Source organism: Cercospora beticola, chromosome 4 (genome assembly GCF_033473495.1).
Source record: "Cercospora beticola chromosome 4, complete sequence".
NCBI lineage: Eukaryota > Fungi > Ascomycota > Dothideomycetes > Mycosphaerellales > Mycosphaerellaceae > Cercospora > Cercospora beticola.
In genome coordinates this window covers 1,397,132-1,424,515 of record NC_088938.1, presented here as the reverse complement: position 1 = coordinate 1,424,515, position 27,384 = coordinate 1,397,132, and the positions used below count along the sequence as shown (strand labels likewise).

The window sequence follows — 27,384 nt, the reverse complement described above, 5'->3', positions numbered from 1 at the left end:
ACGGCGATGTGCTTCCGTCACTTCTATGTCGCTCGCGGTACAAGCAGAAGCCGGTTCGGCTGATCTCGAACGAGCTTCAACGAATGTGAACAGGTAGCAAGATGGCGGGCGTGATTTGTTTGCTATATCAAGTACGCTGTGCTAGCTTGTGCAGATTCTGACTGTACTCACGAGCTTTATCATAACTCATGTATTGTGAACGGCGGAGCAACTTGATTCCTTCTTCGAGAACTCGACGCAGGCCCCGTGGGGTACAAATGTCTCCAGCGCCAGACATCTCAGCTGTCATTGCATGACCTTTACGAACAAATGCCTGAATGATCTCGTCGTCGCAGGGTCTATCGATCAGTATTGTATCGGGGATGAGATCGTCATCCTCGCTCTCTTCTGAGCTTGCTGGGTGCGAATCATTCTGTAAGCTGGAATCCTGTTGTCGTTCATTGTGGCGTCTGTTTCGAGAGTCTTTAATAGCCAGAAGAGCACTGCGTACTTGTGGCACGTAGAGACCATAAGTCCAGAGTATGATTGTAGCCACGTATATCGTGAAAGGCTCGTGATGCAGCGCAAGAGAGTATCGTCGTATGTACCAGAATATTGCACCTGCGTGGACTAAGCTCAGTCGGCCTTTGTGATCGTCCAACGTGAGCCATTTGACGATGTTGGCTGTAAGCTGTGTGGCTGATACATTCTCTGCACCAGCCGCATGGCGTCGACTGAGCTCCGATACCAGTGACATGCAGTCACGGTATGGGCACAGCAATAGCAGGCGTGCTAGGTGCAAGTGGAGGATCGCGGGCCCTTCGAAGCCCTTCGCGGCGTGAATCTCGCTGTTCGCCTTGATGAAAATTCAGTCAGCTAAGATGATTACAAGACGCAATCAGGAACTCCATACCTGCCAATGAAGCAGATCGAAACAGTCGCAGGCACTGTTACGCCATGCAGCATATGTAGAGTTGGCGGGTAGCCATTGATCTTTGGCACCTGTACTCTCTCCTCCTTCTCCGTCATCACTGCCAACTTCATTGTCTCCGTCCGCGGGCGTGGGACTCCAGTCGTGCAGAGCTTGCTGAGCGGTAGTAGCTACTTCTTCGGTCCGCGCGATGATAGCATAAGTCAGCAGGATGTTCTGTGTCGTGTCAACCAGATTCGGAATTCGATGTTTGATGTATAAAGAGCTCAGACTTTCGAGCAACTCTGGGCCTTGTCCAACGTTGTCGAATGCTGCGTTCCAAGTCCAGATGTTGTCCGCCTTCCACAGAACCATGGCACAAGGCAGTCGGCCAATGTCTGTAGGCAATGGTGGCGCCACGACATGACGCCTCGTAGCACTCAGCACCATCTCTGTTAGCCACGTAAACCACCGCAGTCGCCTGTGCGTTTCCTCATGTATCCATGCGGCCCATAGAAGTTCTGTTTGCGATGGATCAATCTGGTCGAGTGGCTGTGCTCTGTACGTAGCCTGATACAATGACATGGCCAGCCTGAGATCTGCCACTGCCGACAAGCTATTATCATCCGAAGAGGCGTTGAATTGCGCGATGGTATGAAGCAAGCAGGTCTGCACCAGCGGCATACGATCCAGAGCTGTATCCGTCTCTAGACACCAACGAACCACTCGTCGGAGGAATTCGCGAAAAGCGTGCGCACATTCCTGAGCTTTACCCTCTTCATCAAATGTGGCTCCTATGGTGATGCAAGCAAGCAGTACGGGCCATGGCACAGCCCTCTGCGCCCAGGATGTGCTGTGAATCAATGCGACGTGTCGCGTAATGTGTTCGAGAAACAGCGTCATACAACGGTTCAGGTAACTGCGTCCAGGGAATATAGCTGCATCAAAGGGCTTCCAAAGAGTAGTCTCACTCACGCAGAGTGAATGAAAGTATCGCAGGATGGTGTTGTAGGATTGGTGGTCGACGATCTCGTCCTCGTTCGTGGGATCATCAAAAGCTCGTGCCACGGCTTGAGGAAAAGAGAATGTATCGTCTCTTAGCCACGAAGTCTCTGCAGGCGCTTTGGACAGCTTTTTGGCTCTCTGTACGGACTTTCGAGCGCCATGACCGTCTACATAGCGTGACTCAGAATCCTTCCTCCGAGAGGGTGCGATGTTCGTCACATCCGTCGTAGATGAAGTTGAGGTGAGGGGTGAGTTCACGTTGATGACACCCGGCAATACCCACGCTGAGCCAGTAATTGCCGTAGATAGCTCGAACTCTTCCAGCATAGCGAGGTCCGCGCCGTTGCTTACAGGGAGCCAGTTCATATTCTCCGACCACGGAAGTTGGTCTAGGCCAGTGTCTACGTTCTCTGGGAAGGCGTCATCGTATTCAAGCCGCTGGGATTCCGATTCCAGTCGCGGAACACCATCGCTTCCATCATCGACTGGCCCGCGTATGGTCGAGGCGTTGAGAGGAAGAACAGCACCAGGTCCGACGACTGAACCACCACTTAGGTAAGCGCCTGACGCTCCCGTGACATTGGCACTGGTTGATGGAGTCGCACCCGCAGGTGCTGTTCCGGAAGCATTGGCTTCGGTCGTGGTCGCTGTGGGATGCTGCAGGTGAACCAGGCCATATGTACAATGCAGTTGCTTCTCTCGACACCGTTCACAGCACTCGCCACCGGAACATCTCGTTCGTGCGATTGCGCAACTGTGGCATGCCCTCCGCGTCCGTTCCCCGCGAGTAGTCTTGGATTCGCTCGCAGCACGCTTGTGGGCTTGCTGATGTCTACGGCAGCTGTCCGAGCGGTTGAACTCCTTGCCGCAAACATTGCAAGTGTAAACTCGATCGCGTTTATGCACAGAGTCGACATGTCTAGTCAGATGCTCGCTGCGCACGAATGCACGCCCACAATGTGAGCACGAAACTGTCATTGAGGTAGAGAGCCAGGATGGGGGCCGCAATGTCGCTCCAGGTTGTTGATCCGGATAAGGTTTTGTGGGATGTCAGGTTGCAAGAGGGGATTCGTGTTTCACCCCGCTTTCTCGCTCCGGTGGGATACCACCCACTAGGGGGACGCGAGACTGGACCAAGTTCCCTTGGGCAACTGGAATGGCCGTAGCTGGAATATAGTTTGTGGGATAACATCCTCCGTTCCACGTGGAGATGACAAGCATTCATATGAAGCATCGTGGGTCCGCTAAGGTGATCGGCCTTCTTCATCGTTAGCACTACTCCCATACTCTACCATCTTTAGCCAAACCTGCGGCGACCATGCTCGTGGACGAGAAGAACAACAGTTCGGCCATGCATGTCGAGAGTCTTGAAGACAAGCAGCATGTCGAGGTTGCGCAGGATGCTGCTGCTGCTGAGCACTCGCAGACCTTTTGGCAAGCCATTAAAAGCGAGCCAAAAGCGGTGCTCTGGTCGGTAGCTGTATCGACTGCAATTATCATGGAGGGCTACGACATTGTCCTGGTGACCTCGTTGTTTGGCCAGGTGAGAGTCATTCGATCAAATGGTCGAAGCGATAGCTAATTGTAACGTCCCGTAGCCAGCTTTCGCCGAGAGATATGGTACGAGGCGCATTCCATTTCATCGCCTCGGCATATGAGTTTGCGCGATATGGGCTGATTTCTTCCAGGCAGCTACGTTGCCAGCAGCACCACTGGCAAATGGCAGATACCGGCTCCATGGCAGTCCGCACTGGGAGCTGCACCTACGATCGGCGCCGTAGCTGGGGCCTTCCTCAATGGCTGGCTCACGCATAAATTTGGGTATCGGAAGGTGTTGCTGGCCTCACTTGTCGCAATCACGGCGTTCATCTTTCTGCTCTTCTTCGCGACCAACTTGACCATGCTGCTAGTAGGCCTGGTGCTATGTGGTCTTCCGTGGGGCGTGTTCGCAACGATGGCGCCGGCATACGCATCGGAAGTCTGGTGAGTGCGAAGTCCAGATTTTATGCCAGCAAAAGCAGGGCTGACAAAGTTGCCGCAGTTCACTCACACTGCGCGGATATATGACCGTGTATGTCAATCTTTGCTGGGCTTTCGGACAATTGATCGCAGCCGGGGTCCTTGAGGGTTTTGCGACAAGCACTTCTCAGTGGGCGTACAGAGTTCCGTTCGCGTTGCAGTGGATTTTTCCTGTGCCACTGTTCTTGCTCATATGGTTTTGCCCAGAGAGTCCGTGGTGGCTAGTCCGACGTGGCCGTACAGAAGAAGCAGCGCATGCCCTCCGGAGACTGGCTTCGAAGTCGTCGACAACACCTCCCGAGGATACAATCGCCCTTATCAAGCACACGAATCAGCTTGAGGATGAAGTCCAATCTGGAACAAGCTACTGGAGCTGCTTCAAGGGCGTCGATCTGCGAAGGACGGAGATAGTCTGCATGGCATTCGCGGCTCAGATCTGGTGTGAGTAGATCCACGAGACACCCCCTTTCCGTACCCATCCCTTTACGAATGTTGATCTGCGAGCTACTTGCTCAGCGGCAGGCTCGAAGTCGCTCTGATTTTGCTAGAGCTACGAGCGTTTTCTGACAGTGGCCCGCAGGTGGCTCTCCTCTTGGTGGTTCCCCAACGTACTTCTTCCTACAAGCAGGAGTTCCGACGTCGACCGCATTCAAGTTCAGTGTCGGTGGCCTTGGATTGGCAAGCTTGGGCACCATCATATCTTGGTTCCTATTGAGTCGCATCGGCCGCAGGACACTCTACGTCTGGGGTATGGCCTTGCTCACAGGCTGTCTCTTGATCACCGGTATTGTGGCCGCCACCTTCCAGGGAAGCACGTCAAGCTACATTCAGGCTGGGTTCGTGATGGCTTGGTTACTCATTTACTATCTCACAGTCGGTGCGTAGAACGATGACCCGAGCGCGCGTGAGATCTTGCTGACTGTTGATGCAGGACCTGTCTGCTACGCCATCATTTCCGAAACGTCAGCCGTCCGTCTGCGTAACAAGTCGGTCTGTCTGTCTCGAATCAGTTATTACATTTGTCAGGTCATCGGAAATGTGATCCAGCCGTATATGGTGAACCCAGGTAACGAGAATTGGCAAGGCAAGTCAGCACTCTTCTGGGCTGGCACCTCTGCCATTTTCTTCGTCTGGACATATTTCCGCCTGCCGGAGACGAAGGATCGGTCGTATGAAGAGTTGAACATCCTCTTTCAAGAAGGATTTTCAGCGCGGAAGTTCTCCAAAGTCATAGTTGATCCATATGCGGAGAGATCAGAGCGCATCAAGCAGGAATAGCCATTTGGATCACCGTTTGCCAGGAAACTGTGTATGGCGGATGCCAAATCTGTTGAAGACAGGACTCATTGAGGCCCGCGCGCAGGTGTCATGTATGTTGTGCAGCTGTTCATAACTCAACGAACCAAGTTTCGACCTTCACTCCATTGTCGGGTCGCGAAAAGTGCCAATGCAAGTTGTGTTGATGGGATTGAGCAGGAACACAGCCCGCGGAGAAGTGATACATCGCAATGCCAAGACAAATCTGACTAAGCAGACTTCCTCCGCCTTGCCGCTCAAACGCGGATCCCGAGATGAACCTTTCCTTCCATAGCACAGAAAGCACATGCTGCGATGCAGTATATAGCCTCAGCACGCGACTCCATGGAGCATCAGCTGGACAGACGCATCGACTTACGGGACGCTGAATATTGCAGGTCTCAGTTCGGTCTCAATCGCGTTCATTTCCAAAACATTCGCTCGAACAGGAGCAGCCTCACCCACAGTCCGGACATTCCAAATCGTGACAGAAGGATTTGAATGGACGTCGAGAACGACACAAGGTATTTCAAACTGCAAATAGCAGGTTAACGACGCCTAGCTTATGCATGAAAGACGTGGAACACTCATCCGTCGTTAACCTGCTATGGGACACGCTGTACAAAAAAAACATGCCCGGTAAAGACAGCTGTTCAACAAGAACTATCTTCATCATTGTTCTCTGATATCGAAGAAAGCCTGCCGGCAGAACGAAGCTTTTGCGGAGAAAGGTTCCAGATCGGCGTTCGAGACAGGTCTTAGCCAAGCCATTGGAAGTGAATCGTGTGGTATCCGCGCTACTACGCGCCTTTGCCGAGGATTCACGGGAGCTATAGCATTAGCTTTGTGGTTGCTTCTGGTTTACATCATTGGCAATTGGCCCTCGAGCATTCGTTTCTCTGCTACTATCAACTACCTTGGCCTTCATACAACACTGTGCACGTGTCACTCTCATTACATTCCATCGAACGATAAATCAAAACGAACAAGATGGCTCTCAACCTCGCAAAGAACCCACTGCTCCAGGTGCGCTATTATACTTCGTCTGACAGAGTTGTCTTGTGGAGATGCTGACCTTTACTGTGTCTACAGCCAGTGACCGTCCTCGCAGGATGGACATTCGTCAGTATGTACCAACCGTCGAAAGCAGCCTACCGAGACAGGCAGTTCACTTGCCGGACCGAGCCCCGGCCTCCAACCTCTCCAACATGTTCTCAGATCGCTAGCCATATCTGAACCACATGCTTACACCACATGATCTCTTTTAGTGCAAGCCTGGATGCACGTCACAAGAATCAATGCTATTGGTAAATACAACGTCTCGATCGACGCGGGCAAAATCAACCAAGATCTTGAGCAAAAGGTCCCAAACAATATCCAGGCCATCGCGCATAACTACAACCATCTCCACGAACAGCCTACGGTGTTTTACGCCGTCGCACTATCACTCATAGCTGCGGGAGACACCCATGACTACACTGTCAAGGCAGCTTGGACATACGTTGGAATCAGGATATTCCATTCTCTGTACCAGGTGCTTGTCAACAAGGTTTTGGTGAGCCACGCCGTTCAAGATACGCAGCCGCGGACAGGTTCCGGAGAGCTAGCTAACAAGTGTCGCAGACCCGATTCCAGATCTTCGCTAGCAGCTCAATTGTCATTGCTGGCATGACCGCCCGCCTCGCGACTCTGGTCTTCTAGATCTCAGAACATGTTTGGCAATTATTGTACATATTTTATATTAATGAAGAGAGCAGTTCGTCAGCCATCGTGCTCACAGAATACATCTTCAGCCTCGACCACTGTGTATGCTGCCATGCTCAACGGCCGAAAGTCATGGTCGGACTTGGCCTGAAGCAGATTGTCCCCACCATATTGGGGTTCGCTGGATGCAAGACTCGCGCAATCTCGACTGTCCACTCGCCAAATCTCTTCTGAGCTGTTGGCGCTCCGCCAATGCAATTGGCCCGATACAAACAGACATGCCATGCGGAACAAGGAATTCCGTGATCATTACTCAAGTCCACAGCGAGTGCGACCCTCCAGCGTTGTTTCCGCGTGTCTGACACCCAGTCTCCATCTGCTCCTGCTGTTGCACCTCCACCCATTGCGAAACCAAGGTATTCCATCAAGAAGGACCGCAGCAAGCACCTGTCCGAGTTCACCGGTCGTATTGCTCGGACTCCCAGGATGAGGGACCTCTATAATCGCCGGGGTACGAAGTCTAGGCCTAAGACTCCTGTTCTCATACTTCGGCCCTGTCTAGGTTAAATGTATCATGCCAAGGCATGCGAGCCGACCGGATCAAGATAGTGAAGAATGATCGGAAGGTTGATGGGCTCTCCTCGGTTTAGCTTTCTACAACCCCATCCTTCACCATGCCTGGCTTCTATTTGGTTTGACCAGTACATGAGGTCCCTTTGAGAAAGGCAACCAGCCGTCAAAGTCCTTCTCCGGTTCCATTCTACATCGCACACTCATCATTCACTTGTCCGTTGCATCTCTTATATCTGGCCAAGAAGTCTAGATGTTGACAGTGGGCCCGAGACACTCGGTCTTAGCTTAATCTCCTTTCTGCAACGAGTAAGCTGAAGAGAAGTGCGGATCGCGGAGTCTTGGCACAATAGTAATAAAAGAGGAGGTAGAGCCAGACATGGTTGAGCTCTAGGTTCCAGCACATTCCTTCATTCGTTAGTTACAATCTTCCTTTTCCACCATCCAAGGCTTGTCCTAGCCACTTCCGAGGAAAATGAAGTTCTCTTCATCGATTATGGGCGCGCTCCTATTTGCGTGCACCTATGCCGCTCCAGCAACACCTGCTCGGGATAGCAAACAACCCACAATTGGATCAAAGTCCAATTCAGGAGCTGGAAACGTCTGTACTTCGCAGTATAATCGTGAGTAGTGTCAACTTGTCATCCTGGCCCATTATTGCTGTACTTCTTCTCTGACGTAGCCACAGGGAACTGCAACTGAATGGCCACGCAAGGTCTACAGTGACAAGTCTCATACGATAGCACACCTCCGGCAGACGATGGCAGTGTGTTATATCGCTCGAAGCATGGTTATTAGCGAGGTATGTAGGATGGCGGAAACGTGCTTGCCCCTTGGTTGTTATGTATCTGAGGACGATGGACTTGGAATGTAGCCTCGATACCAGTGTTTTCTACAAGATATATTTGGGACAATTTTCGGTTGCAAATATGTTCTCTCCGCTATGGTTGCGGAGATTCTCACGTCGAGGTTCTTTGGTTCACGAATCCGAGATGCCTGCATCTTTTGATGTAATAGTATATTTCGCAATGCATTGGCCGGGCTAGGAGACTGTACGATGCCTGTACGTGACCCCCGAAGTAGGTAATTGTCTTGGGGCTGGATGACTCGGTGTGAACTGAAGATTTCAAGAATGTGGCAGGTCTCCAACAAAAGCGTTTTCACGCTACATGGCATCTCGATGATATTCCTCCAGAGAAAACTTCGGTCGCCTAAGACATTCATCTTAGCTTCATAAGCCCTAAGCCTTTCTTTCGACTAGTTCTACTTCGGCGCCGAATTGACATTGAGGGCTTCTCCATTCGACAATGTTAAACAGGAGGCTGTCGGACTTCGCAGAGTACGCAAAGTAATTTGTTCTTTTCTCCTTGCTGTATTCACGAGCTTACCCAATCCAACAATGAAGATTTCCTTATCCTTGAGCGGCCTTTTTCTGGAATTAATTTGCGTCATGGCACTTCCAGCTCCAGAATTGAGCGATCGAGCGATCGAGATCCGTTCTCCACCGAAGCAGACTCGACCAAAGAATCAAGACCCTTGTGACGACGTATTCAAGCGTACGTGCGAATTCGCTGTGAGCTCTGCAAACTCATTCTGATGTTTCTGACCCGAATAACAGGTAACTGTTGAAGGCGCCGGCGATAAGCGAAGGCTGCAAGGAGGACTGGTCATGTCTCAGAGAGATAGTCGAAGAGAACGGAAAGGAAGCTTCGCAGGACGTCCCATTCCAACGTAGAGAAGTGCTACAGGTCGTCTGGGATGTGTGCTGTAAGGCAGCATGTGTGGTCATCCGGTGGAGAAGGCAGCTTCCATACCCAGTCTCTATACCGGACAAGTTCCTCAAGCTGGAGTATCGTGATCCTGCTGTTTCAGATCAGTTGTTGCGGCGGATATTCAGACCAAGTCTTCAAACATCCCCGGGGCTCGAGGTACATTTTCTGCCGTTCGTTATAGATCTTTCTCGTTGCGCAGTTGCTCTTCTCAAGCGCGGCTGATCGATTCGCCATCGGTGCCCGCATCGTTGGACGTCCTTGACCCAAAGGCCGAAGCTTCGGAACACAGTAGGAACGTTCCTACGGAAAGACTGTACATACATGATGCCGCCCATTTGCGCCCAGCCGGCCATTTTGCTTGGTCTTTTCAATAGTATCTTTGATGCCAAACGGGGACTCGGACACCCCATTGAAAGTTTTGCTATGCCCGTACGAGCAGGTCTCGTGCTCGAGCTTTAGACCAGAGGCTCATTCGCTCATGGCCTAGCCAAGCCTTGTCTAGGGTGACCTCCGAGGTGTTGCTGGCTGCAATCCGCCGAAGCATGAAACGGCGTACTTTGTTCGGAAAGACAGCTACGCATTACTATCTAGGGCTCGACGCAAACGAGTGCCAGGCTCCAGTTCGTCGAGAAAGCATATAAGGGACATGATGGTCGTGCAGTTGGCGAATCAGAACAAACCGCGGGTCGAGTGCAAGTGCTGGTCACCTACACATTCTGTTCCCTTCTTGGACATCGTTTTCCCCTTTCCTTCCTGCTACTATGAGAATGAAGTGTGAGTTCCGTGCTCCATTGTGCCAAGAATTCGAAGCGGAGGTTGAGTAACTGATATTGATTCCGACAGGCGCCGTGTTGTGCTCGATTGCCACGATCGCTGGCTCTGCACTGGCCGCTCCAATCTTCGAATGGGACCCCGATAGCATTGCTTTCACTGGGTGGGAGAAGCGTGAAGCCCAGCCATGGTTTCCAAAGCCATTCGGCGTGAGTGCAATGATTACACTTACTGCTCTATCAAACCTTAGTGCTAATGTCATTCGCTCATTCAGTGGCGTCTGCCCAAGGCGGTTGTCAATCATGTCAACAGCAAACGCGAAGCCGATACCAAGCCGATCTTCGAGTGGGATACGGAGAGTATCGCATCCACCGGATGGGAGAAGCGTAATGCTGAGGCCAAGCCGATCTTTGAATGGGATCCAGACAGCATCGCATTTACCGGCTTTGAGAAACGTGAGACTCTTGCTTCGGCTCTGGCGGACCCCAACTTCATCACCAGATTCATCAGGAAGCACCTGGGCTCTGTGATGGGTGGTGAGAAGAAGCGCGATGCTGCCCCGATATTTGAGTGGGATCCGGACAGTATTGCGTTCACCGGCTTTGAGAAGGCGTAAAGCGACTGTAGAAGCAATCACCGAGAAGTAGTCTTTTCTCGGGGCTCAAGAGAGTCATTTGAGCCCACTGTTTGCATAGATGGGCAGAGTGACTCGGTTCCATCTGACTGAGACTCGAATGATCCACAAGCTTGACGGTCAAATACTGCTCATTCGATATTCGTCCTTCATAGTAGGCCCTGGACCGGTTTCCCTCTTGGTGAACAAGACATGCTTCCAAAAGATGCTGTTCGCCATCTTGTTGTCGCTTCAGACTTTCCACCTGGGCCGCAGCCGCTGTTTGATGCTCCGGGCAGCATATATCGGCTGAAATCCATCAACGTGGACGGAGTGGACAGGAGTGATTGGATTACGTGTTCTCGGGGGAGAGATGCGGCGGAGTGACCCCTGCGTGTGATGCTTAGCGGCAACCTTAATGGAACTCGGTCCGCGCCTGTGAACGCGTTCATCGAACAAATGTGCCAGCTCGCTCAGTCCCTACTTTCGTAATCAATGTGAACAACACAGACGAGCGCGCGAGTCTCATAACATGGCGCGACTCGGGCGAGTGGGCTTCCTGGGCGTGGCGGTGGTCTTCCACCTCATTTACGTCTACTCCATCTTCGACATCTACTTCGTCTCGCCCATTGTGCGTGGCATGCGAGCGTACCGGGTTGAAGATCACGAAGCTCCCGCAAAGCGATTGGTGTTATATGTCGGTATGCTGTGCATAAAGTCTGCTTGCTCTACTCAGCACTGACGATCCGCTTCTCAGGTGATGGACTCCGCGCCGACAAGGCCTTTCAATTCTTCCCCGACCCCTCTCGACCCGCCAACGAGTCCGCCTCCCAGGATGTCGTCCCAATGGCCCCCTTCCTCCGATCGCGAGTCCTCGAGCATGGCACCTTTGGAGTGTCCCACACCCGTGTACCCACCGAATCGAGACCCGGGCACGTAGCGTTGATTGCGGGGCTGTATGAGGATGTGGCAGCAGTGACGACGGGATGGAAATTGAACCCGGTCAACTTCGACAGCGTGTTCAACAGGAGTAGACACACATGGAGTTGGGGTAGTCCGGACATCCTTCCCATGTTCTCCACGGGAGCTGTGCCTGGGCGAGTTGAAGATGCCACGTACGGCCACGAGTTCGAGGATTTCAGCAAGGATGCCACAGAGCTGGATTATTGGGTGTTTGATCGCGTGAAGAAGCTGTTCAAGGATGCGGAAACAGACCCAGCATTGAACAACAAGTTGAGACAGGACAAACTGGTCTTCTTCTTGCACTTGCTCGGATTGGACACTACGGGACACGCATATCGACCGTACTCGCAAGAGTATTTGAGGAACATTCAGATCGTTGATAAAGGAGTCCAGGAAATTACAGAAGTCATCAACAACTTCTACGATGACGATGAGACAGCCTTCGTCTTTACAGCAGACCATGGCATGAGTGACTGGGGCAGCCATGGCGATGGACATCCCGACAACACGAGAACTCCTTTGATCGCCTGGGGATCAGGCGTAGCGAAACCGCAGACTGTGAAACAAGGAAAAGCTCCTGGACACGAAGATGGCTTTTCTAGTGACTGGCGCTTTGACCATGTGCAGCGACACGACGTTGCTCAGGCTGATGTTGCGGCGCTCATGGCCTATCTTGCTGGACTTGAGTTCCCTGTCAACTCTGTCGGAGAGCTCCCGCTTTCCTTCCTGGATGCGAGTGACGAAGAAAAAGCCAAAGCCTTGCTAGTGAACGCTAAGGAAATTCTGGAAATGTACCACGTCAAAGAGCGGGAAAAGATGGCAACAGTACTGCGCTACAAGCCGTACTCGGGATTCGCCGATGCTGAGCACAGTGTCGAGAATCGCATAGCATCGATCGAGCAGTTGATCCGCAGACGTGAGTATCAAAAAGCTATCGATCAATCTGATGAACTGATTCAACTTGGTCTGGCTGGTCTCCGTTACTTGCAAACATATGCATGGCTCTTCCTCAGGACTTTGGTCACAGCAGGCTACCTTGGGTGGATAGCATTTGCCTTTACCACCGCCGTCGATGTGCACATTCTGGATGGCAAGGTGGACGTGCAGCGAACTCCGAGTCTCATCATCAGCTCCGTATCGATCCTGGTTGGTTTGTACAGTCTGCTGGTTTTCCAAGCATCTCCCATCACCTACTATGCTTATGCGCTCTTCCCTGTCCTGTTCTGGGAGGAAGTCTTTGCGCGTCGCCAGGCATTAATCCAAGGCAAGAACAAGCTCTTTGCCAACTTCTCGAAGGGCGAAGTCACTAAGCTGGCAGCCAATGTGCTGGGCTATCTAGCTTTGCTCGAAGTCATGGTAGGCCGATTTTGAACAACGCATTCGCCGGGAGCTGACCAGTCGCACAGGTGCAAAGCTACTATCATCGAGAGATTTACACCATTCTCTATCTGGTCGCTACAGCTTGGCCTCTCCTTTATGGCACTGACTTCGTCAAATCCAACGGGCTTCTTTGCACGACGTGGGCGCTCTCGTGTGCATCCATGAGCATTTTCACTCTGCTGCCAGCCAACAAAGTCGAGAGCTCTGGTCTCATGTATGTAGGCCGATTGCAACGAACCGAAAACGAAGCTGACAAATTTCCAGCCTTTTGGGAGGATTCCTCATTCTTCTCATTGGTGTTCTGTACATTGCCTTCGAACAGAGCTTGCTGGTGCAGAGCTCAACATCCAAGGAAGACCTCGAAGCGGCAGAAGCAGACTACGTCTCGAGATTGATCCTCGGCGCGCAGGTAGGGCTGGTGGCACTTGCTATGCTTGTAACCAGATCGAGCGTCGCTTCTCTGCAAGCAAAGACGGGCCTGCCTCTTGGTACGCAGATCCTTGGGTGGATTACTTTGGGTAAGTGCACGTCTTTTCCCTTACTTCTTACGCATACAACACATCTCATCGCGCACTGGGCTGGCCCCGTGAAGCCAGCATTTGAGCATTCTTAGCATTCATACAACACGTGCTGTGCAACCGTCAGTACATATCGACAATGGGGATTTATGCCAGCACTGCAGACGAGCTGGAGGATGTTCTGTGCATCCTGCAGCATCCTTGGAGATCGTTTAAAGCCTACGACTTGTCGACGCAGGTCTGGATGGGTCCGTTCCTGCTCATGTACCTCCCACTGGGCTGCTTGGTCGCATCACTTTTCGAATTGCTCTTCCGACTGCCATTTAAGCTCATGTTTGGAACGCGCAAGTAGTGGCTGGCGACGACAGACGAGCAATACTGGTACGACTACATCTATGCTTCCCCGGGTCGCAAACTGTTGATGGTCCACTTGCAAGATGAGATCTCTGCTGTGCAACTCGATGGCACCAGTGAGTCGCCTTGTGAAAAGGGTGCCCGAGCGCAAAGGACATCCGCTTGGACGAAGATGACAGTCACTTGGATGTGGACCAAGAATATTTATGTCCCTCCACTGGCGATACCACCAAGGACACTTTACCTGCATCTGGGTCAAAACCTTACGCTCCCGAATCGGACTTCGGCTGCTGAACATGATGCTCGAATGCCGCAGGAACAACGCAGCCGTTCCATGAACGAGCGTCTCGAACCACCACTGCACAGGAATCGCGCATGGAAGACAGAGGATGTCGCTGTCGTTGTACTCACAAATCATCTGGAAGGACTCCTCGCTAACACACATTCTCTTAGTCACGTCCCTCATCCTGCCATTTGCCCACGCGCTCCGACCCCGGAACCACTACCTTCACCGTCTTGCCATCATCTTCCTTGCCTTTGGACCGGTGTTCATCATTCTCACCATCTCCTACGAGGGTCTCTTCTATTTCGCGATCGCCATCACTCTCGTCAGCTGGGTGCGACTCGAACACAGAATACATCAACGCTTTGGTGGAAGCAGCGCCGACACCACTACAGCGGCAGCCAAAACCTCATCTAGTGCATTGGGCGACAGCACACACGCCGCAAGTAACGGTGACGCCTCCCACGCCAACGGTCTGAAGAAGAAATTGGACGTCACGACTCCACTCGCACCGGCATTGGACGCAGCGCAACAGCGTGAGAAAGCCGCCCAGACAGGCGATTACAGGAGTCTCACCCTCTCCGACGCTCGAATCTGTTTGTTCTTCCTCTTCTTCCTCCAATCTGGCTTCTACTCCACCGGCAACATCGCCTCTGTCAGCTCTTTCTCCCTCGACGCCGTCTACCGCCTCATCCCCGTCTTCGACCCATTCTCGCAAGGCGCCCTTCTCGTCCTCAAACTCCTCGCTCCTTTCGCCCTCATCTCCGCGAACTTGGGCATCTTGACCAGGCGCTTAAAACTCCGAGGCGGAAGTCTTTTCGCCATCGTTATGGGCATCGGCGATTACTTGACATTGCGCTTCTTCTGGGAAGTGAGAGATGAGGGAAGTTGGTTGGAGATCGGAGAGAGTATTAGTATGTTTATTATTGCTTCCGTACTTTGCATTTTTGTTGCGGGCTTGGAGGCTCTTAGTGAGGTTTTCGTTAGAGGGGTGGAGTTTGATGATGATGTCGTGAAGGGGACAAATTCGAGTAATGGGACGCTTAATGGCAAGCCTAATGGTGTCGTGGCAGCTTCACCGACTGCTGCTAAGAACAAAAAGAACAAGTAGTGGCAACGATGAGGAAGTGGTTCCCTCGTTGTGAAAAAGATTTCTTGTACGAATGGTATGCACGCGTGTACAGTCTAGGTTACAGAGTACGATGTACAGCTCTCTGAGTTTCAATGTTCAGATGAACGCTCACCTGATGACTGCGTCGTATCTATCTCGTCGGATTCTTACTGACTCTCCTGGATCCAAGGTGAGACGGCGTGCATATTGGCCAATCTTTGCCTAATTCCTCAGCTTTCACTGGACGATGAAATAGATTGATATGCCAGTGTCTTGAAAATCTGTTGAACTATTATAATACTTCGTCAAAGGTACCGAATCCCCTTCATCACGCCAGTTGAACTTCATTACACATTCGTCTTCATCGCTCATGCATCGCTTAGAATCAATCAATCCACCACAAACCCCAAATTATCCCTCTTGTCATCCGTCAATCGTCCCCATTCCAACAACAACCTGAACATGTAAATCTCCATATCCTCTTTTCGTAACACTTGTTCCGCCCATTCTTTCCCTTGCCTGGCGATCCTCTCCGCCTCTTGATGATGCGCCTCGACACTCACATCTACGCCACCGATTTTCGCGTACAAGCCTTGGAAGTAAGCTAATGTCGCCCAGAGGCCTTGACCTCGAAGGTCCAGTGGGACGAAATGTACCCAGGCTTCGACGCGGTCGTCCCACCATTCGCGGAAGAGGGCGGCTTTGAAGGGCAATGAGTTGCTTTGTAAGAAGGGAAGGAAGCGGCCTGAGAAACCTGCTCCATCGAGGTCGAGGAGGTACTTGTATTGCCAGTGGGCTTGGAAATCGAGAGGCCGTTCCAATGGGTAGAATTCCTTTTCTTGATCGGAGCAGTCTCGGCCGGCGCAACGGACAATGGAGTCAACGAAGTGGACGTCTGTGGCGAGGAAGCTGGAAAGTTGTTGGACGGAGAATGTCTGGTATTCGAGGTTGTGAGGGTGGCGATGAGATTTGACGAGGAGCGTCTGGTCGGGATTACTGTTGTTGATGTTGTTGCTGAGATGAACAAAGCGTTGTCGCGCCATGCCGCGCCATTGGCCTACATTGCCGTGGAAGGAGAAGCCTTCTGATGTGGCGCCTCTCCAGAACAGCGTTGATTTCTTCTCTGCGAATGATCCATCTGGGTGTTCTTGGTTAGGCTCGTACTTGGCCTTGTCGATATAGTTCCAGGCACTCGGATATATAATATCGTTGAAGCCGCCTGCTTTACTTTGAGAGAATATTGGGTACAGTTCAAAGCTGGCTTTGAATGCTGCTGGCGATAGGTATAGCCCGTGCATGTCTGCCAGATCTGGTTGGTGGCAAACGTCGCCCGCAGTGGTCCAATTCGACAGGAAGGCGCCCATAGAATGTGGGTAAGCGCATGATCGACATAACGAACCTGTATCCCATGTTCGCTCCGCGCGTGCAGGAGAGTTCGGAGGACAGCCGATGTTGCCAAAGCGATGAAATGTTGGCTGCCAAGAAGCTTCCACCAGTGAACTGTCGTGCAAAGGTTCATCGGGTATCGGCTTCCATTGCTGGCTGCGAGCCGATGTCCAAGTTTTGTCGACGTTGATCGGTATGTTGCCACGTGCGCCTACTTGCCGCATCGGTTCCACGTGCTCATACGGTACGGAGACCCTACATTCGTCGTTCAGGTTGAATGCGAGGTCCATGTCAGGTAACTTGTCCGCGAACTTGCTGATCATGTCTACGATCCCTTCCAGCATCCAAAGGTGAGTGGGTACAACGTTCGGCGATATGGCGACCTTTCCGCTGCGTATCGAGATCCCGGCTGCATCGTTCCAGGGGTTAGCGATCAGGTTCCAGGTCCGTTCTCGAATTTCTGCCGGAGTCAAGGCATGGAAGGGAAGCAAGTCGCGATGTATACTGTCGAAGTTGTCGACGATAGATGACTTGCGACTAGTCGCAAACTCGTACCAAGCATCGAAGCCTGGCGGAGGGAGTCGGTTATACCGTTCGCGGTACGTCTGTACGGCTTCGGCCAATGTTTTGCTGGTCGCTGACTGTGCGACAAATGTTTCATGCGCCGCTTCGGCTTGATACAGAAGCATGTCAATGGGATGAAACGCAACCTCTCTGTGATAGCACAGCCAGAATCCTAGCCAAAGAAGCATGGTTGCGATACATGCAGCAGAGAACCATGCAGGTACCTTGCGCAGTAGTCTTTCATCTCGAACGTTGTGATGCGTTGCCGATGTAGCTTCAGTCTGAAGATAAAGCCACACACCAAGGAGTAACAATGCAATGCCACAGAACGCCGAGCCGAAGTAGACTGTTGGAAAAGGGTGGCTGTTGGCCCACGCCGAGAGTATCGAAGCCGTAAGAACACTAATGCAGGTGGTGACCACGCTCGTTGATAAGAGACCAATATGATGAACCTGATCAATGTCAGCGCAACGTTACTTGGACTCCTGCGGCAGACCTACGGTTTGCAAAGCGCAAGTCAGGGTGAATGCAATGTAAACATTAAGCTTCATTACGCTCCACAAGTAGATGGAGGGTATCGTCAAAAGCCACGTGCGTCCAGTCTCTTGGACATACCAATACACACCGCCTACTACGAGCCAGAAGCCGGCGCAGACCTGATTTACTCGTTAGTGAACGTGGCCGGATCCACCAATACATTGGACATACCAGCAGCGCCAGACCGACTACTGCAAATCGATTTGGGGTGCTGAGTGCACTCTTTGCACCTGGTGAGGAAACAAGTTGATCCATGTAGTACAGAATCGCAATGTCGAGGATGGAAGCAACGCGCTGAAGCCATGGTACTGTGGTCCGATAAGGCAGTGAAGCGGCGCATATGTACGTCGATGTTGGACTTCGCACTGCACTGAGCACTGACCCACCGCCCAGAGCAATAGCGAAGGTGGCTATTACTGGAGCAACCGCAGAAGTCGCAAGCTTGCGCAGCCTCGACGATCCATCGTGTTCTTCGTTATCGCCTGTTGTCTTCGTCCTTTGGAGGCTTCGTGAGGACCAGTACTGCCACGCGCCAAACACCAGTGGTACCCACGTGGTCCAATGCGTTTCGGCGCAATGCGCGTTGTCAATGACGCGTCGCAGTAAGTCTACTCGGAGGCAGATCAGCGCGACCAATGTGAGGAATATTATCCGCAGCTTGCGCTGACTGCTCGCGTGTGTGACATCCTCGCGACTGGGACTGGGTTCCCTGCTGGGATGTGGCTGGCCGACCTCGTTCAACGGCAGCAGCTGATCGTACTGTCCTCCATTTTTGCGCCGGCGCTGCTCTTGGTCTTGTGGAAGCCCTCTACTCAATGCAACTACTGCGCCGCCTGCACCGAGAAGAATCGCGGTGCAACTGTGGACCGGGCGATCGAATGCGAAGCTCGTGGGAAGCGCGCGCGTGAGGACGACGGTGCCCAGGATGAGGCCACTGGAGAACAAAGAAGTCAGCGCGAGACACAACAATTATGCGCGTCAGACGGAGAGTTTTACCTTAGAGCTGGCCACTTGGCGTTCACCATCATGCCTCGGGATCAGCCATTGTCTGACGAAGCTGACTGGGCGCGGTAACACTGCTGGTCGCGGGCGCAAGTGTGGCTGAGGCTCGTAAGCGGCTGTATGCTCGATTCTAGCGTCCAAGTCGTTGATGATCGTGGAGTCGTCGCGGTCGTTGAAAGGGAGGCGGGAGACTGAGGACTGCCCGTGCTGTGGTGGATGCTGTACGCGAGGGTGGGCTGATGGCTGCTGCAAATGGCAACGGCGCTATCATTCCTTCACAAGCCAAAACCTGCAAACCGGGCTCGGCTCCGTAATTCCCAGATCCCTGCTGTCCCATGTGCGACATTGTGGGGATAAACTTTGATGCTTCGTCCCAAAAAATTCCGTGCACAGACGGCGAGCTTCCAACGCCGATTTTTGCATCAGCCTCAATGCACGATATGAGAGGTCTGACCATGGCGTAGCACCCCCAGCCGACGAAGGCAACCGAATCCCAGCTTCCCGGCGTAATCTTCTCCCGCTGCCATCATGCCGAAGAAGGCCATCGACGCGCGCATTCCTGCCCTCATCCGCAACTCGCAGCTCCTCCGCCATCGATCCCTCTTCGTCATTGTCGGCGACCACGCTAAAGATGTCATCGTCAATCTGTACCACATCTTGCTGAACCTCGACATCAAGATCAGCAAGTCCGTACTATGGGCCTACAAAAAAGAATTGCTGGGCTTCAGCAGTCACCGCAAGAAGCGGGAAAAGAAGATCAAGGCGGAGATTAAGCGAGGCCAGCGCGATGTGGACGAGCAAGATCCCTTCGAGCTGTTCGTCAGCACGCGAGATGTGCGATATGTCTACTACAAGGAGACGGAGAAGATTCTCGGTCAGACCTTTGGCATGTGCGTGCTGCAAGACTTTGAAGGTCTGACGCCGAATTTGCTGGCGAGGACAATGGAGACGGTAGAAGGAGGAGGAATGGTCTTACTCTTGCTGAAAAATATCACCAGTCTGAAGCAGCTGTACACCATGAACATGGATGTCCATGCGCGGTACCGCACAGAAGCTCACGGAGATGTCGTGGCGAGATTCAACGAGAGATTTCTGATGAGCTTGGGAAGTTGCGGAGGCGCATTGGTCATCGATGACGAAATGAACGTACTGAGCAGTGTCTCTGGTGCAAGAGGAGTGGTGGAGCTCAAGAGCGAAGAGGTCACAACACAAAGCCAGAAGTCGAAAGAGGAGCTTGCTGAGATCAAAGAGAGTCTTGAAGGCGAGAAGCCAGTTGGCGATTTGGTAAAGCTTGCGAGGACAGTAGACCAAGCAAAGGCCCTCATGACTTTCGTCGAAGCCATAATGGAGAAGACACTGGCAAGCACGGTGACACTCACAGCAGGCAGAGGACGGGGAAAGTCAGCTGCTTTGGGCATGGCAATAGCTGCAGCAATCGCGTGCGGCTACAGCAACATCTTCATCACATCACCATCTCCTGAGAACTTGAAGACATTGTTTGAATTCGTCTTCAAGGGCTTCGATGAGTTTGGCTACCTCGATCACACAGACTACGACATTGTACAATCGACAAATCCAGACTTCAACAAAGCCATCGTCCGAGTGAACATACACCGAGAGCACCGACAGACGATCCAGTATATTCAGCCGCAGGACTCATACACTCTTGGACAGGCGGAGCTCCTAGTCATCGATGAGGCTGCCGCCATTCCTCTGCCGCTTGTGCGAAAACTGCTCGGTCCATATCTGGTCTTTATGGCGTCCACAATCAATGGATACGAAGGAACAGGCCGCTCGCTCTCCTTGAAGCTGATACAACAACTACGGGATCAATCACGGAGTGTTGGCAAGCCGAACGGCGACACCAAGATCGCGAACCGGGATGGCAACAAGAAGGAGCAAGACTACACACCGAGGACCGCTCGATCGCTACGAGAGATCGAACTGAACGAGCCGATTCGATACGCTTCTGGAGATGCTGTTGAGAAATGGATGAACACACTGCTTTGTCTTGATGCCACACTGCCGCGGAAATCGAGGATTCATGGAACTCCTCATCCTTCACAATGCGAATTGCTGCAAGTGAACCGCGATACCCTCTTTTCATTCCACCCAATCACCGAAAAGTTCTTACAACAGATGATGGCGCTTTATGTCGCTTCACATTACAAGAACTCGCCAAACGACCTGCAACTCATGTCTGATGCGCCGGCGCATCAATTGTTCGTGCTGGTAGCGCCGACTGCAGATGATGCCAATAAGCTGCCGGAAATTCTTTGCGTGGTTCAGGTGGCCTTGGAAGGACAGATCAGCAGGGAGAGTGTGCTGAACAGCCTTTCGCGAGGTCAAAGAGCTGGTGGCGATCTCATCCCATGGCTTGTCAGCCAGCAATTCCAGGATTCCGAGTTTGCAAGCCTGAGCGGAGCACGGATCGTGCGCATTGCCACGAACCCGGACTATGGGAACATGGGCTACGGGTCTCGTGCACTTCAGCTTCTGAACGAGTTCTACGAGGGCAAGCACATCAGCTTGGACGAGTCTGCAGATGTGCTCGCCATGAACGAGGAGTCAGCAAGGCGGGTTACCGACGAGGAGCTTGCTGAGGGCTCGTTGCAGACGGAGACGATCAAGGTTCGCGACATCAAATCTATGCCTCCGCTTTTCGCACGGTTGCATCAACGTAAACCTCCTAAGCTGGACTACACTGGCGTTTCATATGGTTTAACGCAACAGCTCCACAAGTTCTGGTATCGAGGTGGCTATGTCCCAGTCTATCTTCGGCAGACTGCAAACGACCTGACCGGCGAGCATACGATGGTGATGCTGAAGCCAACCAACAGTGATACAACAGATCCGAGCTGGCTCGGCGCCTACGCACAAGACTTCCATCGCCGAATCTTGAACTTGTCCTCTTACCAGTTCCGTGTCTTCCCCACCGTTCTGATCCTCTCGATTGATGACAGCACCAACAAGGGCATCAAATTACTGGATGATTCCGAAAAGGCCCGTCCACTCGACAAGCCAGAGCTTGATAAGCTGTTCTCTCCCTACGACATTAAGCGGATAAAATCGTATGCGGACAACATGCTGGACTATCACGTTATCTTGGACTTGATGCCTACGATTGCAACTCTCTTCTTTACTGGCCGCATCAAAGACGACAATGGAGTCGTGCTCTCTGGCGTGCAAAAAGCCCTACTCTGCGCGATCGGGCTGCAGCGCAAGATGTTGGAGGACATGGAGAAGGAGCTCAATTTGACTGTTTCACAACTCATGGCCATGTTCATCAAGGTGATGCGCAAAGTCAGCACGCACTTTGAAAAAATCCTTTCTGGTGCCATTGAAGCTTCTATGCCTGCCACCAATGGCCGAGCACATGCTGCGCCTGACGATGAAGATGCGGAGCAAGCGATCGATGGCGCTGCCGTGAGCAAGAACCTCGCAGACGATCTAGCAGAAGGAGCGGAGGAGTTCAACGAAGAGGAAAGGCAACGAAATCGAAAGATGATCGATGCCTTGCCTCTGGACAGATATGCTATTCAAGAGGGTGAGGCAGGTTGGGAAGATGCCGAGAAACAAGTCAAAGATGCGGCGAAGAAGGGGAAGAGCGTTAGTACCATTGCTGTCAAGAGTAGCAAGAAGGGAGAAGAGAAGAAGCGGAAAGCTGGTGAGGCATTGAGGGAAGCGCAAGAGGAGGCCGAGAAGCTAGGTGGCGGTGGTGGCAAAAAGAGTAAAAAGAGCAAGCGATGAAGTTCAGTATAGAATAGATACCCTTGTACAACATTGAATTGTACGTTTCTCTCGGGCTTGTTTTCGCTCCTATAGCATTCTTTATGCTCGTGCCGCTCGTTCAGCGGCCGCTGCTTGGCGTCGGCACTCCCGGCTGGTCCACTGCAACCCTTCTTTCCAAGACCGTCTCCACCACCAAGACCAAAGGATCTCGCGGCGCGCTGGGCTATCGTCACCTGGGCCAACGAGACGCCACAATTTCGTTCCCATGCACGTTCATCGAGCAATTCGTTCGATGTCGTGCTTTTGCGCGGCTTCCTTTCTGCGCCGTGCTTGCGCGGAAGTTGCACACTCGCGTGGGAATTTTCCCTAAGCACCACTTGGCGTGGAGGGTTCGTGCCATGCGAACTTGGCGATGACAGAGTTGTTCACGGTACCGAATAATGGTGAGTTGATAGGTGGTGTGGTACAAGGTGTGGGTTTTGCTTTCCCTTTCATAGTGGAGTTCGTGTCTTTACTTCCCTGTTTCTTCTGGAATTCGATCTTATATTCGATAGATCCATCTAGCCGGACATTGAAGGCCCTACAGACGAGAAGACTACCCACATATCACGAGACAAGCCATGTATGGATCCGTACGTTCGTGATACGGTTTACATACTCAACATCGAGTGGCATCCTTGAGAGCCACCCGATAGTCTCATCGCAGACAAGAACGATCAATCTACCAACAAGAGAAGGCCAAAAGGACCTTCACCATCAAGACCGACACAAAAGACCACAGCAAAAATGCCTCTCCCATCCTTCCTCAAGAAGGTCGTCGACACCATCGCCCCACCGCCCAGCAAATCCTCCGATGGCCGCGACCAATGGCCCTCCCGCGCCGCCTTCCTCCTCGCCGCCATGGGCGGCTGTGCCGGCCAAGGAAACCTCCTCCGCTACCCTTCCGTCGTCTACAACAACTACGGCCTCCAATGGTTCATCCCCTATCTCCTCGCCGTCTTCCTCATCGCCATCCCAGCCTTAATCCTCGAAGTCTCCATCGGCCAGGCCTACCGCGGCGGCAGCATGATTGCTTTCAATGGCATCAATCGCCGACTCCGAGGTGTAGGAATCGGACCTGTCTTTGTCAGTTTCGTGGTCGTGCAGTATTTCACTGTAAATCTGGCCTGGATCATGAGTTATTTCAGGCATTCGTTCACGAGTCCTTTGCCTTGGGAGGGGAGGATTAATGAGTTTTATGATGATGATGTTGTGGCGAATCCGACGCCGCCTGCTGGAAGTTTGACGCCTGGTGGAGGCAGCGTGGCGAGCTATACACAGTACAATGATGTTGCACTGATTGGGGAGACGGTCGGGTGGTCCGTGTTCATCTGGTTTATCATGTGGCTGTCCATCGTCAGAGGAGTGGGATTGACTGGCCGTGTGGTGTATTTCAGCATGGGGATTCCGATTGTCACGACTATTATCTTTGTGGGACGATCTGTGAGTCTGGAGAATGCTGGAGAGGGAATTCGACTTCTTTGGGCGACGTGGAGAGGCGATCAATTGAAATCTGGAACTGTCTGGCAGACTGCTGTGGGTCAGGTCTTTTTCAGTACAGGAATCGGCTTCGGATACTTCACTTCGTACGCATCGTACAATCAGAAGTATTCGAATGCGGTCATGGATTCGTTGTTGATCTGCGGAAGCAATGTCCTGTTTGAGAACTTTGCAGCTTTTGCGGTATTTGGAGTTGTCGGGTTTCTTCGACTTTGGCCTCAGGATGGCGAGAGACTGGGAGCTTTCGTTGTTGGATTCTACACACTTCCGGAAGCTGTATTGCAGATGCCTGGAGCTAACTTCTGGGGTGAGTTTGGAATGCCCCGACTATCCCGAGATCTTTTGCTAACTTGGTGATAGCATTCCTCCTCTTCTTTACCTTGATCGTCCTCGGATACAGCTCTGCATTCGTGATGCTGGACGTGGTCGCGACCATGATTTGCGATGCGAACACCAAAGTTTCACGACCTTGGGTGGTCACGGGTCTGACTATCTTCTCGTTCTTGCTCTGCTTGCCTTACTGCACGCAATTCGGCTACTACCTCCTGGACGGCGTCGACAGATGGGTCAACAATGTTGCTCTGATCTTTGTGGTCTTTGCTGAAGTTGTCGGCTCTACCACCATCTACCGCTGGACGGATGTGGTCGAGCAGACTGGACTTCCGTCGTTCATCACCTACAACTTGGCGTACTTTGGAGGTCTTCTTATTGGTATTACCGTTGCACATGGCACTGGCTCGCCGCCGATTGGTGTAGGTGCTGGTTTTGGGTTCTTCATCGTCTGCGCAGTAGTTGCAGTTCTCATCGCCAGGACACCAAGTATACGTGCAGCGAGGTTTTGGGGCAATAATGCTTTCACTAGCAAATTGTGGTATCTTGCATTCTACTCGGTAAGCGTGATCGTTCGAGATTTGCAGAGAATCACGAAACTGACAATCTATTTCAGGGCAACCAACTGCGTCGAGATCTCAATCTCATCGTCGGTCGTGGCAAGAACTGGAGAATTCCGGTGTTCTGGCCGATCCTGCTTCGATACATCAGCGGTCCGGTCCTTGCAATCATCTTCAGCTTTGCATTCCCAGAATTCCACACTCTGCGCTATGATCCAATGATGATCACGGGTTTCATCTTGTCCATGATCGGCCTGTCAGCAATCGTGTTCGGCTGTGTCTTCCCGAGATATTACGGCAAGCTGCTTCCTCCAGAGAGACGTGATGATTCGCTGAAAGCCACGATCGCGCAAGAGCCTGGCTTTACGGAAGAGGAAGTACTGGATACGGTTGTCGAGCCATCTTCTGATGTCGAAAAGTCGGATGGAGAGACTGGCTCGGAACCCAAGGGGAATTGAAAGGATTCGAAGCACGTTCTATAATCCATTATCGATATTGGCGTGAGCCCACTTCTTGCATTTCACTGATTGCCGACATCTGTCGTACTGGACATGAGGTGAACAAGAGGCTTCACTCACACTATCATGCAACTCTTGAGCCACTGTAGAGACAGCAGAACCAGCAGTTGGGGTCTGTGTGCAGTGTGATGTGTAATGCGCGATACAAAAGCGTGTATCGTATGGAGAACGATAACTACAAGAAGTAAGCGATGATCCTTCCAGTGCACGAAATAAGCCTTGATACGCTGATATCGATATTAGTATCACTGTTAAATGCCCCTAAACCGGTAGCTTTATGCTCGCAGATAAACTCTCTCCGCACAACTGCTGTCTTGGGATTGCGAACTTCCATTCGCTCTCGCGTCTCGATTGTGGACCAAAGCATCCTACGCCCACGTTCCGAGTGCTACTATCTGTTTGGCGGACGATACAGCGGAACAAGATGACTTGGCCCGTTCGTCCATGTGCTTCGGCTTATATGAAGCTGGGGCTTTCAGCGAAAGGTTCCGAGCGTCCCTCAGAGCAACCATCGGATTACTATTGCAAAAGTACACCATGGCCCCTAACACCGACTTCACTCGAGCTCAAGCTATTCCTGCGGATGCAACCTTTGACGCAAGCACACTGGCGGGCAAGAGTGTTGTTTTGACGGGCGGAGCATCTGGTATTGGAGAGCAATATCTACGAGCACTTGTAGCAGTCGGCGCCTTCGTCACCTTCGGCGATATTGCCAACGACCTTGGAACAATACTCTCTTCTGAATTCGAAGGCAAAGTTGCTTTCGTGCCTTGCGATGTCTTGAAATGGCGGGACCAACTTGCTCTGTTCAAGACAGCTTTGGAGAAGTCGCCGAGCAAGACAATTGATATCGTGATCGCGAATGCTGGAGTATCTGGGACCGACAGCGTCTTCGAACAAGCTGAAACTGATGATGGCGAACCAATCGAACCGAACCTCGACATCTTGCAGGTTAACCTTATGGGAGTCGTCTATACTGTCAAGCTTGCGCTTTTCTATCTGCCTAAGCAGCGAACCGCGGGCAATAGAGACAGATGTATCATCTTGACCGGAAGCATGGCTTCTTATCTTGATTACGCTGGTGGGCCGCAATACAACGCGGCCAAAATGGGACTGAGGGCTTTGATGAAGAGCATTCGGCAATCAGGACCCTCGCAAGGGATCCGTATCAACATGTTGGCCCCGTGGTAAACTTTGCTGTACCACAGAGATGATCTCAAAGCAAGCTGACAGATTTCACCAGGTTCGTAGCGACCCGTATTCGGGCGCCGCAGGCTTCGGAGCAGCTCCTAAACGGTGGAGCTCCATTCTGCGAAGGCGAGGACTGTGGTGCTGCACTTCTTCACTTGGCTTCTGATCACTCGATCAATGGTAAGCAACATGGTTGCGGACTTCAACATTGTTCTGACTTCTCACGTGAAGGTCGTACCCTTGGCGTTGTGCCTCGATCAAATCACCCACGAGGATATTATGATCTCGAGCGAGACGACTGGAACGAAGACGACTATATGACTGCGTGGCAGAATGCTGGCCGACCGAGAAAGCGAGTCGGATCTTGAATAATCCTTATCTCAACAGACCATGGTCGATGACTTTTAGCCGATATACATGTCAGCGACAACAGACGATCGCAGTCTTCTTACACGCTCGAAGTGTGTGCTGCTCGTACAATTCAACGATAGAGCGCTTTCGACCCAATAGGTCTGCGTTATATAGGAATGTTTGGTTATCAGCCGCACAATGCCTTTCGGAAGCACAGCGGCAGATACGCTTACAATCCTTCCGTCTGGTTGCACTGCCCCACAATTGTGATCGAATGAGCTGATACAGTATGCGGGCACAGTATGGTATCGAGGGCGGGGCAGCAATGCATCATGGAAAGCATAAACAGCTGCGTAGCCCTATGCCATTAACGCCCATCGTTTATTCGTAGTCGAGACCTTACTACAGCAACATCTGCAACCAGCC

At 52.1% G+C, this 27,384-nt stretch overlaps 9 protein-coding genes across 9 annotated transcripts; 7 read left to right on the top strand and 2 right to left on the bottom strand.

Moving 5' to 3' along the window:
- Positions 1-127: 127 nt before the first annotated feature.
- On the bottom strand, positions 128-2,872 carry RHO25_006197 (uncharacterized protein; the record flags this gene model as incomplete). The annotated part of the gene is made up of 2 exons (XM_023597040.2): positions 128-835; positions 893-2,872. The coding sequence occupies 2 exons, from the start codon at positions 2,870-2,872 to the stop codon at positions 128-130; spliced, it is 2,688 nt and encodes an 895-aa protein (XP_023452921.1).
- Positions 2,873-3,212: 340 nt separating this feature from the next.
- RHO25_006196 (uncharacterized protein) lies at positions 3,213-5,191 on the top strand (the record flags this gene model as incomplete). Its single annotated transcript, XM_023597039.1, has 6 exons — positions 3,213-3,437; positions 3,493-3,514; positions 3,583-3,877; positions 3,936-4,354; positions 4,494-4,790; positions 4,845-5,191. 6 exons carry the CDS (start codon positions 3,213-3,215, stop codon positions 5,189-5,191), a joined length of 1,605 nt encoding a protein of 534 aa, XP_023452922.1.
- Positions 5,192-6,199: 1,008 nt separating this feature from the next.
- RHO25_006195 (uncharacterized protein) lies at positions 6,200-6,910 on the top strand (the record flags this gene model as incomplete). Its single annotated transcript, XM_023597038.2, has 4 exons — positions 6,200-6,235; positions 6,302-6,335; positions 6,478-6,764; positions 6,833-6,910. The coding sequence occupies 4 exons, from the start codon at positions 6,200-6,202 to the stop codon at positions 6,908-6,910; spliced, it is 435 nt and encodes a 144-aa protein (XP_023452923.1).
- Positions 6,911-10,016: 3,106 nt separating this feature from the next.
- On the top strand, positions 10,017-10,642 carry RHO25_006194 (uncharacterized protein; the record flags this gene model as incomplete). Its single annotated transcript, XM_023597037.2, has 3 exons — positions 10,017-10,029; positions 10,099-10,235; positions 10,301-10,642. 3 exons carry the CDS (start codon positions 10,017-10,019, stop codon positions 10,640-10,642), a joined length of 492 nt encoding a protein of 163 aa, XP_023452924.1.
- A 529-nt stretch (positions 10,643-11,171) lies between these two features.
- On the top strand, positions 11,172-15,248 carry MCD4 (Glycosyl phosphatidyl inositol anchor synthesis; the record flags this gene model as incomplete). Its single annotated transcript, XM_023597036.2, has 5 exons — positions 11,172-11,340; positions 11,397-12,958; positions 13,009-13,196; positions 13,247-13,500; positions 14,308-15,248. 5 exons carry the CDS (start codon positions 11,172-11,174, stop codon positions 15,246-15,248), a joined length of 3,114 nt encoding a protein of 1,037 aa, XP_023452925.1.
- Positions 15,249-15,637: 389 nt separating this feature from the next.
- On the bottom strand, positions 15,638-18,763 carry RHO25_006192 (uncharacterized protein; the record flags this gene model as incomplete). Its single annotated transcript, XM_023597035.2, has 4 exons — positions 15,638-17,650; positions 17,699-17,854; positions 17,907-18,669; positions 18,732-18,763. 4 exons carry the CDS (start codon positions 18,761-18,763, stop codon positions 15,638-15,640), a joined length of 2,964 nt encoding a protein of 987 aa, XP_023452926.1.
- Positions 18,764-19,265: 502 nt separating this feature from the next.
- Positions 19,266-22,487, top strand: RHO25_006191 (uncharacterized protein; the record flags this gene model as incomplete). Its single annotated transcript, XM_023597034.2, has 1 exon — positions 19,266-22,487. One exon carries the CDS (start codon positions 19,266-19,268, stop codon positions 22,485-22,487), a length of 3,222 nt encoding a protein of 1,073 aa, XP_023452927.1.
- A 768-nt stretch (positions 22,488-23,255) lies between these two features.
- Positions 23,256-25,356, top strand: RHO25_006190 (uncharacterized protein; the record flags this gene model as incomplete). The annotated part of the gene is made up of 3 exons (XM_023597033.2): positions 23,256-24,315; positions 24,369-24,898; positions 24,955-25,356. The coding sequence occupies 3 exons, from the start codon at positions 23,256-23,258 to the stop codon at positions 25,354-25,356; spliced, it is 1,992 nt and encodes a 663-aa protein (XP_023452169.1).
- A 597-nt stretch (positions 25,357-25,953) lies between these two features.
- On the top strand, positions 25,954-26,975 carry RHO25_006189 (uncharacterized protein; the record flags this gene model as incomplete). Its single annotated transcript, XM_023597032.1, has 3 exons — positions 25,954-26,603; positions 26,660-26,787; positions 26,839-26,975. The coding sequence occupies 3 exons, from the start codon at positions 25,954-25,956 to the stop codon at positions 26,973-26,975; spliced, it is 915 nt and encodes a 304-aa protein (XP_023452163.1).
- Positions 26,976-27,384: the final 409 nt, after the last annotated feature.